We start from the raw sequence: 15,315 nt of genomic DNA on the forward strand, positions 1-15,315 counted from the left end.
CTGTCTCCTTTTGCGCTTCAGGCAAATGGATGGCTATAAGGAAACTCAAGATTCCTGTGAGTGGACTAGGACACACCAGAGTGCCTCATTCTCTCTTACTCTGGTGTCTGCCATTGCAGAAGTACCCGATTCTGTAGCTCTATCTGTTTGTTCCTACTTTAGACTGAGGCTTCCCTCTCAGATATCAGACAACCCTGAGGGTCCCAGAGGGAATGATCCCAGTGTCTTACAGAGTCTTCAGAATCCTCCACTTAGGGCCTATCGCACCACCAAGATCCTTGGGAAGATGGGAACCCAGAAAACAAGGTCATCAGGATAAGATGAGCATAGGCATCCCCATGCCCTGCCCACGGTTCCTGGGATACTAAAGATTGACAGACTGTTCTCATAATGGGGGAAAATAAATCCCACCGCCAATAAAAAGGGGTTTATTTTGCACCCTTCCCTTGTAAAGCAGCCCATCATGAAACTTTCCCTAAAGGAAACAAGCAAATTTGAAAAGTTTCAGTTGGATAAGTTGAGTCCACCCTTTGACACTTCAGGCAGGCATTCTTTGAAGAGAAAAGGCATGTGTAATTTTTTGGAATAAGTTAAAATGCAAGGTGGAGAATAGCTCCTATGTGTAACTAAAAAAAGTGAGATGTGGAACATACTTTGGGGCTTGTGTGTACATAACTGGAAGAAGACACAAGAAGCCAGCAAATTTGGGTAACTTTAGGGATAAAAATGGGAAAAGGTAGTCAGGAGAATTATGGAAAACTGAATTTGTATACTTCTTTGTACTATTCATATTTTTATTCATGTGCATGTTTTTATTTTTATTTTTCTAATGTGTTTTATTGATTATAGTGTTACATTTGTCCCAATTTCCCTTCCCTCTGCTCCCTTCCACCCGGTGGCCCCTCTCCCTCCAGATGTACCCCCCTTTTAGTCCATGTCCATTGATTGTGCATATAGTTTTTCTCAGCCTCTCTCTGTCTATTCCATTCCCTCCTACTATGCTTCTTAATTGCTATACCATCTCCCTCCCTCTCCCCTTCCCCCTCCCTGCTGACCTCCCCCCAATATGCTCCCCATACCTATAGTTCTTTTTCCACTCTCGTTGCCTATTTAGTTTGCCTTTGTTTTGATTCCCTAGCTTCTGTTGTTGTTTCTTGTGATACAGTTTTCATTTTAGTGTTCATAGTTTTGACCCTCCTTTTTCTAAACCAGTCCCTTTAACATCTCATATAATAGTGGTTTGCATCTAATGAACTCTTTCAGTTTTATTTTGTCCTGGAAACACTTTCTCTGCCCTTCTATTCTGAATGACAATTTCGCTGGATAGAGTATTCGTGGTCGTAGGTTTTGGATTTTCATTCCTTTGAATATTTCTTGCCAGTCCCTTATTACCTGCAGGGTCTCCCTTGAGATGTCAGCTGATAGTCTAATTGGGACCCCTTTGTACATGATTCTTTTCTTCTCTCTTGCTGCTTTTAAGATTCTCTCTTTATCTTTAACTTTTGACATTTTGATTATAATGTGTCTTGAAGTGGTTCTCCCTGGGTCCAGTTTTTCTGGAACTCTCTGTGCTTCCTGGACCTGTACGTCTATTTCCTTCCCCAAATTTGGGAATTTCTGCTTTATTATATTTTCACTTAATTTTTCAATTTCTAGTTCTTCTTCTTCGCCCTCTGGCAAACCAATTATTCTTATGTTGGGTCTTTTATAGCTGTCCCAGAGGTTTCTGATCCTCTTCTCATTTCCACTCGGGAAGCCATTTCCTAAAAACAGCCCTCAAAAAACTGCTGAGCCTTGCCTGATGTTCGTAAATATGGCTTGAATGGAGGGCCTGCATTAGGCAAGGTAAGCATTCACAACAGCATGCACACTCAGTCTAAAGCCTCTGAAACACCCACCACTGACCTGCGAGTTCTTTGGCAGAAACAGCCCGTGGATCACCCACAGACTGACCCAGGTGTGCAAAGAAATCAGGGAGTGCTCCATGTCCTCACTCACCCTTAGCAATGCCTCAGCATGAAGGTGAGCAAACTGAACAAAAGGTCTCTTTGTTTCCCACTGAGAGAATGAGATTTTGTTAGCAATGAGCCCTCACTCTGCCACTTTCTGACATGGACAACTTAAAGAGGCCTCTTCAGAACCACCCTAATCAGTAAGGGGTTGGAAAGGCAGACACATGATGAGGTCAGAGGATTCCTTGTGCTGAGGGGGTAGAATTTTAAATCCTCTTTAGAAAGCCTACATTTTGAAAGGAGGGCAGCAGCTTTTAAAAGAGACTTATTTAGCTTATATTGACACTTAATAAACTCCATATGTGTATATAGTGTACAATTTGCTATTTGACCTATATATACACCTATGAAACCATCATTACAATCAAGATAATGAATCCATCCATCACCTCAAGATTCCTCATGGCCATGTAAAGATCCACTCTCTCCCCACTCCCAATTTTCATATCTTGGCATCAACTGATCTACTTTCTGTCATGAGGATTTGCATTTTCTAGTATGTTACACAAATAAAATCATATTGTATATACTTGGTTTTCTGTGGCTTCTTTCGCATAATTATTTTGTTATTCAACTGTGCTATTGTGCACATATCAATAATTTATTCCTTTTTATTACTGCATAGTATTCCATGGTCGAACATACCACAATTTGTTCATTCATTCACCTGTTGATGGACATTTAGTTTATTCCCAGTTTGGGACTATGATAGCTGTGAACATTCACATACAGGTTTTTGTAGTTGTACACATGCCTTCTTTCCTCTTGGGGAAAAACTTAGGAGTGTAATAACTGAATCATTAGGTAAGCATATGTTTGAGCATGGTCGATTTAATAAAACTTCCTGTGGGTTTCAGAATGTCCACACTGTGTATTTTTAGCCTACCAATTAAAGTCACACACAGATCACATAGGAACCCGTGACACACATACTCAACAATAAGGAGGTTACGTAAGACAGCCAGCTTCATTCCAGTCCTCCCAATACATGGAAAGGGCTTCTAGAGGGGAGAATCTCTCAGGATGACCTTTAATTTTGTTAAATGTTCACTATACAAGCTCTTGACACTTCAGAAATGTCCCATAAGAGGGCTATGTAATCTGCCTCCAGGAGATCCTTTAAATAAGGACATCCCACTAGTCTAGAATAAGACAGTTATGATCAATACTGAAAGCTGCAGCATAAACTAGAGCAGGAGTTCTTCAAGGATGTTCCCATCAACATCACCTGGGAATTTATTAGAAGTGCACATTCTCCCTAGCCCACTCCTTCAGAGTTTACTATCTAGTTGGAGCCCAATACTGTGGGCTTTCACCAGCCCTATAGGTGATCCGATGCATACTCTAGTTTAAAAAATAGTAGCCTAGAACACCTTTCAAGTCCTTCAACTCACCCAAAATTTAATCTATCAGAAGTCATGATAGACTATCACCTTTATTGTCTGTACCACACATATCGCTCTGGAGCCCACCCTCTTATACTTCTGCAACCCCGTGTTAGTTTCCTGAAAGATCTGTTACCAACTGGAATGCAAACCTACTCAATGGTGGTCATTACTATTTCCCCAAAGCACCAAACTAAGAAAAACTAGGAATCAGGCAGGAACTCAATCATTAAACCATTTAAATCCAACTGTCAAAACCATGCATTTCTCTACATGTGGTTTTCACCCTTGCATATTTCAGTATAAATAAATCTAAGAAAAGAAAGACAAAGATTTCAGGTGATACACCACTCCAATACTCTTTACTGCTCTACAACCATCGCTGCAAATTTACACATTAGCAGGAAAATTAATCAAACTTGAATCAGAAGAATTTGAGTAAAAATATTGGATACTTTTTGTTTTAATCTTTAGTTTAAGCATGATTTCTGTTCAACATTATAATCAGAGAGGTCCTGATCATTTCCTTTGTATTTTTGCATGCTTAACATTTAACCCAGTCTTTGAACACCCTCTCCAACTTCTGGCCAAGCAGAACTTTGCTGCTCATTTTGAACTTGCCAGCAAGGAAGACTTCTGAGGGTTTATTTTGCCCAAAGCCAACTCCATAAAGAAAGGTTCCAGGATTGTGAAGACACTATCTACTGGGAGCCTGGCAGATCCTGGATACACGTCCCCAGAACCATTCTTCAGATCAACGGTCCACTGCAAAATAATTTTCCCATCTTTGTTGATGTCCAGCTGAAAGATGGCATTGACTTTCTTTACCACTTGGGCCCCCTCTTCTTTGATATAATATCCAATGTTCTCAAATACCTGGAAGCTCTGGAATCCTGACAGCTCTAGAGGGTGTGGTATGGCAGGTTCCCAAACTGAGCCTAGGTCCTTGAACTGACCGGCCTGAGGTCCATACCCTGCTTTGATCTTGGGTTGATGGTTAGTTCTCTTCCACATCTTACTGTGCTGGTCCTCTTGAACTTGCTATCTGGTTAGTGAGCAGCTGAGGCCAGATTAATATCTTCAGGTCAAATTATGACATCAAAGGTAAGGCCCAGGCAGGGAATGAGGGTGGTGTGTGTGGTACAGTTCTATTGGCTAAACAGATGCAAAATGTGATATGGGGTGAGGCCTCAGACAGGTAATTATGAAGCAAATACACACCACCACCTCCCAATCTAATCAGAGATATTGGTCTCACAAACCCAGGAAGTTCTGGATCCCATGTTGAAAATAAAGGAAACTGGCTCCAGAAAGTTCTTTGGTCACATGAGCTCTGTCTTTCCAATGCAGGCATCTCCCAGTCGCAACTCTCACTGAGAGAGCAATTATTCTGATTCCTTCAAAATTGGATGATACTTACGCAACACATCGTGGTGTTGGATTTGGCTCAATCTGGTGACTGGTGTAGAGGAAATGTGTTTAGAGCCACATAACAGGTTAGAGAAGAAATCAGCACAGAACTGCATCAATCAGAAAGCTTCCAGCACAGTGCAAGAGAGGAAAAATAAAAAAGAAATATCCCTAAGATGAGCAAAAGATTCTGCTGGTTTTTCATGATAGTTGCAGGTAATCATATAGTCCTTACTTTGGCACTGTTCTAGGCATTGTACATGTATTATTCAAGTTGGTGCAAAAGTAATGTCCGACTTTTATAAAAGAAAATTTTAGACAGTAGTTATTAAATTTGTGCCTCTTCTTATAATTTTTTGATGTCACAGTGACTAATTTATACCTTATTTTTTCAGACTATCAAAGTATTTTTCATAATTATCTGCAATATTTGCACCCATGTTCATCCCATCTAAAGACCACATTAGAAATGTTTTACTCTATGAGTTTCATAAAGGTGCCAATGAAAGTACAGCAGCAAAGTCTATTCAAAGTGCTTATGGGGACAATGCAGTGACAGAAAGAAGTTGCAGGATGTGGTTTTCCCATACCTGAAGTGGGAATTTCATTTTGAAAAACGAGCAAAAAGCGGGTTATCCAAAAAAACTTGATTCTGAAGGTTGGAAGCTGTTGTCACAGAAAACCCCACCATTACCTCTAGGGAACTTGCAGAACAAGTTAATGTAGCCCATTCAACCATGCTACACCAACTGAAAAAGATGAGAAAGATTTCAGTAGTTGGAAAATGGGTCGCACACGAACGGTCTCCAGAGAAGACATGCAACAGCGTGTTGCTTGTTGTGAATCATTGCTTTTGCGACACCTTCAGGCACCATTTTTAGGTAGGCTTGTTACAGGTGCTGAGAAGTGAATCCTTTACCATAAAGTTAAATGCCGCTGATCATGGATTAGTAGAGGAGGAAGAAGAGTTCAACAACCAAGAGGAGGACTTCAGCCAAAGAAGATCATGTTGAGTGTATGGTGGGATATGGAAGGAGTTGCCCATTACGAACTGTTAGACAACAATTGCTGCTAATCTTTACTGTGAACAACTTCATCATTTGAAAGCAGCTTTGAACCAAAAGCGACCCTCCTTAGTCAACAGAAAGGGTGTCATCTTCCATCATGATAATGCTCGTCCTCACACAGCTCGACTCACCAAAAATTTCTTGAAAGAGCTTGGTTGGGAAATATTGCTTCACCCTCCATATTCTCCTAACCTTGCTCCTTCTGATTATCACTTGTTTCTGGGACTGCAGAACCATTTTGATGTTCTTAGGCTGACATCAAGAGAAGAGGTTGAAAATGAGTTGGATTCATATTTTGCTTCAAAACCTAAAGAATTTTACAAGTGTGGCATTTATAAACTAGTTGACAGATGGAATGAGGTTCTAGAAAGCAAAGGAGATTATGTCAACAAATAAATATTTTCATAATCATGGGCTTTTTCATTTTTAAAATAGACCTCGAAATCAGACATTATTTTTGCGCCAACCTTATATTAATATTTTTATTTCTATTACGGCACTTTGAGGTAGTTACTACTGTTTATCCCCATTTTACAAATAAGAAAACTGAGGCAAGGAGAAATGATGTGCCAAAAGTCACACAGCTAATAAATCAGGTAGCAAGGTTTGAACAGAGATAGAATGACTCTAGGGCCCACTCTTAATCTGCCTGATGCTTTTTCAAGATTAGGATGAGGTTTTCTGGAGGAAATATCATAGAATTGTTCTTGTGCCTTTATCAGTGTAACATATCAAGGGGTATATGGTGTCAGTATGTCCCATTGCTGGTTATGTTGACCTTAATTATTGCTAGGTTTCTCCACTGCAGTTACTGTTTTTCCCTTTGTAATGAAGAAGTATCTTGTGGAGAGATACTTGGAGACTTTGCAAATACCCTGTATCATATCATATTTCAGCATCATCATTTTTTTAAATATCTTTTATTGATTATACTGTTACAGTTGTCCCAATTTCCCTTCCCTCTGCTCCTCTCCACCAAGTGATGCCCCTCCCTCCAGTTGTCCCCCACTTTTAGTCCATGTCCATTGGTTGTACATATAGTTCTTCTCAACATCTTCCTGTCTACTCCATTTCCTCCTACTATGCTCCTTAATTCCTGTACCATATCCCTCCCTTTTCCCCTTCCCCTTCCCTGCTGACCTCCCCCCAATATGTTCCCCATACCTATAATTCTTTTTCCACTCTCGTTGCCTATTTAGTTTGCCTTTGTTTTGATTCCCTAGCTTCTGTTGTTGGTTATTGTGATACAGTTTTCATTTTAATGTTCATAATTTTGATCCTCCTTCTTCTAAACCAGTACCTTTAACATCTCATATAATAGTGGTTTGGATCTAATGAACTCCTTCAGTTTTACTTTGTCCTGGAAGCACTTTATCTGCCCTTCTATTCTGAATGACAGTTTCGCTGGATAAAGTATTTGTGGCTGTAGGTTTTTTATTTTCATTACTTTGAATATTTCTTGCCAGTCCCTTATTACCTGCAGGGTCACCTTTGAGAAATCAGCTGATAGTCTAATTGGAACCCCTTTGTACATAATTATTTTCTTCTCTCTTGCTGCTTTTAAGATTCTCTCTTTATCTTTAACTTTTGACATTTTGATTATAATGTGTCTTGAAGTGGTTCTCCCTGGGTCCAGTTTTTCTGGAACTCTCTGTGCTTCCTGGACCTGTAAGTCTATTTCCTTCGCCAAGTTCAGGAAGTTCTGCTTCATCACTTTTTCACATAATTTTTCTATTTCTAGTTCTTTGCCCTCTGGCAATCCTATTATTCAAATGTTCATTCGCTCATAGCTGTCCCAGAGGTTTCTGAGCTTCTCCTCGTGTTCCTCCCTTTTTGTTTCCTCTTTCTGCACTGGTTGACTGTTTGTTCCTTCCCTATGTTCTGATTTTTTTATTTTATATCTGGTTTATATTTTCTCACCACTTGTCTCATATGTGTTTTCGTTCATTTCAGTGTGACTAGTTTTCATTCCATTTCTGTCTTGTTCCAAATATTTTGTTAATTCTGTAATCCACCTTATAACAATAGCTCTGAACTGAGCCTCAGAAATATTTCTTATTTGCTTATTGATTAGGTCCCTCATCTGCTGCCTGGTGAGCTGTGTCACCAGGATTTCAATCATGGTCTGTTTCATCCTGTCAGTTTTCTGTTTACCTTTGTTTCCTGGGCAGGATGTAGGGGGCGGCGCCCTGTGCACTCGTCACTACCTGGCGACAGGCGACCTTTTTCACCGCTCTGTGGCGCTTTGTGTGGGGGCAGGAGTCCAAGATGGATTCCTGCCATTACTCTCCTCTGAGAGACCAGGAGGCTCCTTCCCCATGGTCTCACCATCCAAGGCAATGGGGGTTCTGCCTTCCCCAGCATTGGAATCATGAGCTGCCGGATCTTGACTGCAGCTGGCATTGCTCCCCTGGCATTTCTCGAAGTCCTGCCACTATCCCCGCTGCTACTGCGGACAGTACAGCCCAACCTTTCTGTCCCGATTCCGATTTCACCCTTCCTACCCGTCCAGATGAGCACCGCTGGTTTATAACTTCATACATTGGGCTTCCATGTAGTTTTATTTTCTAGAATTTCTGGTTATCTTTGCTTTTGAGATAGTTGTATTCCTACTTAGTTGTAGAGGGAGACAGATCATGTCAGTCAAGCCTCCATCTTGGCCAGAAGTTCCTCAGCACCGTCCTTTCTGCATCTACCCATGGTCCATTAGTGTGATATGTGCTAAATAGTCATTTTCTATACCTATCACTCCCTTCAGTTTTAACTATTGGAATTCTGCTGTAATGAAGAGCTAGCTGTCCCTTCTCCTCCATTTCTTTATTTATTCAATTATGTATTTATTTCAATATTAACTTATGGATATTTATTTTATTCTGTGTGTCATAATCTATTATCATCATTATTTATTTCCCTGCAAATTGTCCCCAACTTGGTCATTGGAAGCTCCATCAAGTTGGTGCCCATGTCCATTCCCAACCATACTGCTCTTATATGTAAGGGAAAATACATTAAATGGAGTTGCTGATAGCTTTGTTTTGTCTGAGAGGAATGCAGAAAATAAAAAGGCTTTGGCATATTTTCTTTGGTACATGATGAATGAGCTGGTATTATGAACATGGAACTGTACAACAAAATGCAGTGGCCTCCAAAACCAAGTCTACTCTGAGAACACCAGGTATGAGAAACATATGCATAGAAAATTTTAAATGCAGATGCAGGCAACTCCTTCGTAAGTTCACTGCAAGCAACCAACAGAAATCTGGGCCCCATCACCACCCATATCTGCCTTTAGTCAAGGGAGGAGTTGTCCCTTCTGAATTATTCAGATAGGTCCCCAACTGGGCTGCCATTCCTGCCTCAGCATGTCAGAGGAAAACACAGCTCCATAGTCCATAACTGTTGCCTTCATGTTTCTATCTTTTATAAGTGGGTATTCCTTCCCTTAAAGGGAATCCCAATACGAACAGCTCCTATGCACATGGAAAGGTATTCAACATCATTAGTCACTGGGGACATGCAAATTAAAACTACAATGACTCACCACACACATTTTTTTGTAACTATGTATAGTAATGAATGTTATCTAGACTTATTGTGATGATCATTTCATAATATATACAAATATCAAATTGTTATTGTTAGGTAACATTGCTCTGAGAAATCACCTGGAGAACAGTCTAGGATATTACACTAGGTTTATTAAGGGAAAAGGAAACTCCTGGACCAACTCAAGGGTCCATAGAAGCAAGGGAAGTGGGAAAGGGGAAAGGAAGGGGGAGTGAAGGCTCCCGGTCACCCACGCAGGCTCGCAGGAATCCCCTGCCAGTGCACCTGCATGTGCCATCTCCACACCTTTCCAAACATACATATTGGTTAGGGTGAGTTTACCCATCAACACATTCAGCAGGTCATTTACATCTCCCTTCTCTTCCCCCACCAGGCCAGTCAATATATTGTGCTAGGTCCATCAACAGTTCTGGGAATGGGCAAAGTCCATTTTTATTTCCTATGAGAGGCTGGGACCAGGTTAATTTGCATACAGTTCATTTGCATATGTCAAAAGTCCAGGTGTGCAGTCTAGCTGCCACTGTGTTCTGACAATTATGTTGTACACCTGAAACTAATAATGTTATATGTCAATTATACCTCAATTTTAAAAAATAGATGAGCAAAAATGTTGGCTGATTTCAAGTGAAGAGAAATATCACCAACTGGTGATCCCTATCTCTGTAGACTTTTCTTTCATGTCCCTGCAGGAACCCTGCAGAAGGGAGTTTTACAGTCCTCTCCTGAACATTTCTTGAGCTTCCCAGATCTAGGTTTTTGTATCCTATCCTCTATTTCTATTAAAAACTCTGTTTTTCTTCAACCTTAGTTTAAACTGTGTCAGCCTCTATCAACCTGACCATCACCATGCAGTAGATTTTACACAAACATCTAGCTGAATATGCTTGCAACTTTGGGGGTAAGACACATGCTAAACTGGGGACCAGTGCACAAGCACAGCCCAAATCAAGCATGGGGAAGGCTCAGAAAACACTTTACCAAGACTATGTGATCTGTGGAAACATTAAATAAACAGCATTTCTCTTCCCTACTTAAATTCTAAAGAAACTGAGAAATAGGATAAGAAATTACAGATGGAAACCAAAATTTTGCCTTCATCACTAATAGAAGCATAGGTCAAAGAAAAGACTTACATGAGACCCCACTGCACCTGCCTAAACCCCACAGCACAAGGCAGAGTTCCCCACTTCCCTCTCAGCCACTCTTCCGGGAGGTCTCTGAATGTGAGGCTGGTCATGAAGGGCCCTCACAGGGAAAGTTATGGACTCAAAGAAGCTCACTTTATACTTCCCAGATTCATCACTCAAAAAAGTTACCTTACCTAAGTGAGTAAAGAGGTGAAGAGAGGCCAGGAGTGGTCTGGGGAGAAATCAATTTGGAGGAAAATCCCTCCTTGAAGAAACCAGAGAATGGAAACAGGACCTGTCCTCTAAGAAATGCTAGTTCTCACTGGGGGAGGGGTGAAGGAGGGCAGTGAGAGGGTAAATTCAAAGGAGCCTCGTCATAGAACATGATTTTGCTGAATATTCTTTTTGTTCTTCAGTTTCTTCTTTTTACCCCTCGGGTTTTGTTTGGGTTTTTATAACTCAAACTGGGGTTTCTCTCAGCTGCCCTCACTCCCTCCCAAGCCTCTACCCTGGTTGAATGAATACATTAAATAAATACTCTGATTTAATGTTTAGCTTTGTGACCTATAAATAAAGAGAATATTTAACATTGTAGGTGTCAAGACAGGCTAGCTTGAGTTTTATAACATAACCTATACAACAATTACTCATTTTCCCTGGAGGGTATAAAGTGAGAAGCTGGCAGAATCAAGTGGTCAGCAGAAACTAGAAGTTTAGACAGAAAAGATTCTGTAAGTAAGAAGTTTGAACAAAAGCAGCGAGACCAGCATTGCCCAATAGAATTTTCTGAAATAAAAATATTTTGTATCTGTACTGTCCAAAGCTGTAACCACTAGCCACCTGTGGCTATTGAACACTTGACATATGGCTAGTATGAGTGAGGAACTGAATTAATTTTATTTAGTTGTAATAAATTAAAATAATCACATATGATTTTCCACCAGCATCCTGGGAAACAACCCCAACATTATTCTAATCATTATAAGGAAGTTACATGGGCATCTAGGGGATGCTGCCCCTATCTTTAATCACCAAATTACAACAAACTCATAAAAATTCTATTCCTAAAACCCCCAATTAACTCACTGGAGACTATTACACATGTGAAACAGAGACCAGCTCCCACTGGTGGGATGTGGTCCATGTGTGAGGGCACCCCATTTTCGGACAAAGCTAAAAACCTAAAGGAGCACATTACTCAGATATACTTAAAATAGTACAGTTACACTTATTTTTGAATAGGACATAAGCATGCTCAAGTAGGTGACTATTGTGTAACTTCTAAATTAAATTGTATGAAGTATGACTGCCTAGAAGCCAAGACATTTAACTCCTCACAGCTCTTCTAAATTGTCCCTGTTGGGTGAAAGATGTCTTCATTATCAATTACTGCAGTAATGCTATGTAAAAAACCACTCCAAAACTCACTGACTTCAGCTCATGGGTTAATGGACCAGCAATATAGGATGGATTCAGCTGCTGATTCTTCTGAGCTGCTCTAGGCTCCCTCACAGGTCTGGCAGTTGGGTCACTGTCAGCTACCATGCCTGGGCCATGTGATATTAATTTTCCAACAGCCTAACCTAGGCACATTATCATGGTGTAGGCAGGGCATGAGTAAACAATCTCAACTACATGAGCAATTTTCCAGCCTCTGCTTATAGCTGTTAACCAAAGCACATCACATGAGCAAACCCAAAGTTATAGTGGGAGAGCACTACCAGGCTACATGGTAAAGGGTATTGTTACAGACTGAAAATTTGTGTCCCTATGTTGAAACTCTATGTTGGAACCATACCCTTCCCCCCTCCACACACACACATACAATGTGATGGTATTAGTAAATGTGGTCTTTGGGAGGTCATTAGGATTAGATGAAATCATAAGAGTAAAGCCTTCATGAATGGATTTAGTGTCCTTGTAAGAGTCGTCAGATGGAACATTTATCCTCTTTGTTCTCCACCATGTGGGGACAGAGTGAGAAGTTAACAGCCTACAACCCAGAGGAGGACTCTCACCAGAATCCAACCATGCTGCCAGCGTGACCTTTGACTTCTAGCCTCCAGAAATGAGAAATAAATGCCTGTTGTTTGTTTATAAGCCACTTAGTCAATGCTATTTTTGTTATAAAAGCCCAATCTGACTAATAAAATTAGTACTAAGATGTGGGGCACTGCTATATAAATATCTAAAATTATGGAAGCAGCTTAGTAACTGGGCAATGGATAGAGGTCAGAGGAGCTTTAAGGTGCATGTGAGGAAAAAAATCTTACACTTCCATGAACAGAACTTTAGAGGTTATTCTGGTAGAAACTCAAGAAAGAAAAGAGAGCTATAGAGAAAGCTTCAAACTTCTCAGAGAAAATCTAAATAAGCCTGAACAGAACATTGGTAAAAATATGAACATTCAGATGAGGTCTCAGACAGAAATGAGGAATGTGTTGTTGAAATCTAGAGAAAGAGAAAACTTCATTATAAAGTGACAAAGAACTTGACTGGATTATGTTCGTGTTGCAGTGTTTTGTGGAAGGCAGAACTTGTGAGTGATGAAATTGGATATCTAGCTGAAGTGATTTCTAAGCAAAGTGTTGAAAGTGCAACATGGCTCTTTCTGGCTGCTTACAGTAAAATCTGAAAAGAAAGAAATGACCTAAAGACAGAATTGTTAAGCAAAAAGCAAGCAGACCTTAAAGATTTGGGAATTTCTTAGCCTATCCACATTGCAAAAAATGAGTACACTAAGGGTATAGCCAAATGATCATTGACAGGAAAATTAGTATAGTTGTGAACCACACATGGACTTAATCAGATACCCCAGAAGGAAAACTGCTGATTTGAACTGAAGGGGAAGGAGAAAGTAAGGAATGAAGGACTTCTGAATTTTATTGGTTAGACCTATAGAGTTGTGAACATGCTCATTCTTCAAGACAAGGGAAGAATCATCTTGAAGGCAATTCAGAGGTCACCAAGACCTCCTCCTTATTTTCAAAAATACAATTGGCCCTAGCTGGTATGGCTAAGTGGATTGAGTGTCAGCCTGTAAACCAAAGGGTCGCTGGTTCAATTCCCAGTCAGGGCACATGCCTAGGTTGCAGGCCACATTTCCAGCCAGGTCCCCAGCTGGGGGTGCGTGAGAGGCAACCACACATTGATATTTCTCTCCCTCTCTTTCTCTCTTCCCCTCTCTCTAAAATAATAAATAAATAAAATCTTTAAAAAATAAAACAAAAAACATGTTTAAAAAATATATAATCACCTTGCCTTCAACAGGCCAGAGGGCATCTGCTCAAAGCTGTGGGGTTGGGGCCACCCAGCAGTACTGGGGGCAAGATCCTTCCCGGTAGAGCTCTGGGAGCAACACCTCTGCCCCAACAGGTCTAGACTGGGCCCCATGGGTCTGACAGGCAGAGCATGAGGCCAGAGAGCATTAAGCTTCAGCATGACAATCTCACAGATTATTGTTGTATTGGGTTTGCTTGGGATCCATGCCCTCTCTCTTCTTTCCTGTTTCTCCCTTTCACGATTGAAAGTATCTATCCTATGCCTGTCCCACAACTGTATTTTGAAAGCACATAAGTTGTTTGGTTTCCATGGGTTCACAGCTGACAGAATAACTAAGTCATACCTTGAGTCTCACCCACATCTAATTTGGATGATATTTAGATAAAACTTTGGACTTTAGACCTTAGGGTTGATGTTGAAACAAGATGTGGGTTGGGATGAAATAAATGCAGTTTGCATATGAGGACATGAATTTGGGGGAACCAGAGGCAGAATGGATTGAATATAACCACCAAATTCATATGTTGAAATTCTCCTGCCACTTCCCATGTGATGGCATTAGGAAGTGGGGCCTTTGGAAGGTAATTAGGATTATATGAGGTCATAGAGTAGAGCTTTCATGAATGCCCTTATAAGAGTCATGGGAGAGCTTGTGTCCCTCTTGAATCTCTGCCATGTAAGGATACAAGGAGAACTCAACAACCTACAACCTGGAATAGGACTCTTACAAAAACCCGACCATGCTGCCACTCTGATCTTGGACTTCCAGCCTCCAGAACTGAGAAATAAATTCTATTGTATATAAGCCATTCAGTTCATGGTATTTTTGTTAAGGCAGCCTGAGCGAAGACAAATATAGATACAGGAAAGGCAAGGATCAATAATTTAATTAATCTACTATACCCAGAGGAAGACTGTGTCAAGTCCAGAAACCCTTGCTTTCTGGCAAAATTATTGAATCACACCAGATTCATGTACAAACATATTTGAAAATTCCAATAATCTATATGAGACTTTTAAATATATAAAACAGATTACTCCTTCCCTCCAGCCCATAAAAGGGCATTCCTATTTTAAGACAAAGTTAAATAAAGGCTCAAAGGCAAGCAAATATCTAAAACAGAACAGTTATATTTATCTGTCCTTATATGCATGCCGAAGTGAACTTTTTTTAATTAGGTAAAACATACAAGTTATGCCTGCCTGCAATGAAACTGATGTTAATATTACTCAAAACATTTTTTAGAATTCCTCTTTAAAAATGGGGTCAGGAAAAAAAAAAGTCACATTCTTTTACTGCCCATACAATTGAGAATACTTTCAGCTGCAAATACCAAAAACAAGCACAACTCACACAGCTTAAATGTAAAGGGAAATATTTCCCATCAAAGTCCTGAGGCAGGGCTAGAATGACCAACCATCAGGCATGCTCAGGACTGAGCAGTTTCCCCAGACACAGGATTTT

At 40.4% G+C, this 15,315-nt stretch overlaps 1 protein-coding gene across 1 annotated transcript; it reads right to left on the bottom strand.

Annotated features, from left to right (window-relative positions):
* Positions 1–3,941: 3,941 nt before the first annotated feature.
* On the bottom strand, positions 3,942–4,411 carry SCP2D1 (SCP2 sterol binding domain containing 1). Its single transcript, XM_090285190.1, is given in 2 exon segments — positions 3,942–4,030; positions 4,033–4,411. Coding segments are annotated over 2 exon segments (468 nt in total).
* Positions 4,412–15,315: the final 10,904 nt, after the last annotated feature.

This window comes from Furipterus horrens, unplaced genomic scaffold (genome assembly GCF_987537825.1).
Source record: "Furipterus horrens unplaced genomic scaffold, mFurHor1.1.pri manual_scaffold_8, whole genome shotgun sequence".
NCBI classification, from domain to species: Eukaryota; Metazoa; Chordata; class Mammalia; order Chiroptera; family Furipteridae; genus Furipterus; species Furipterus horrens.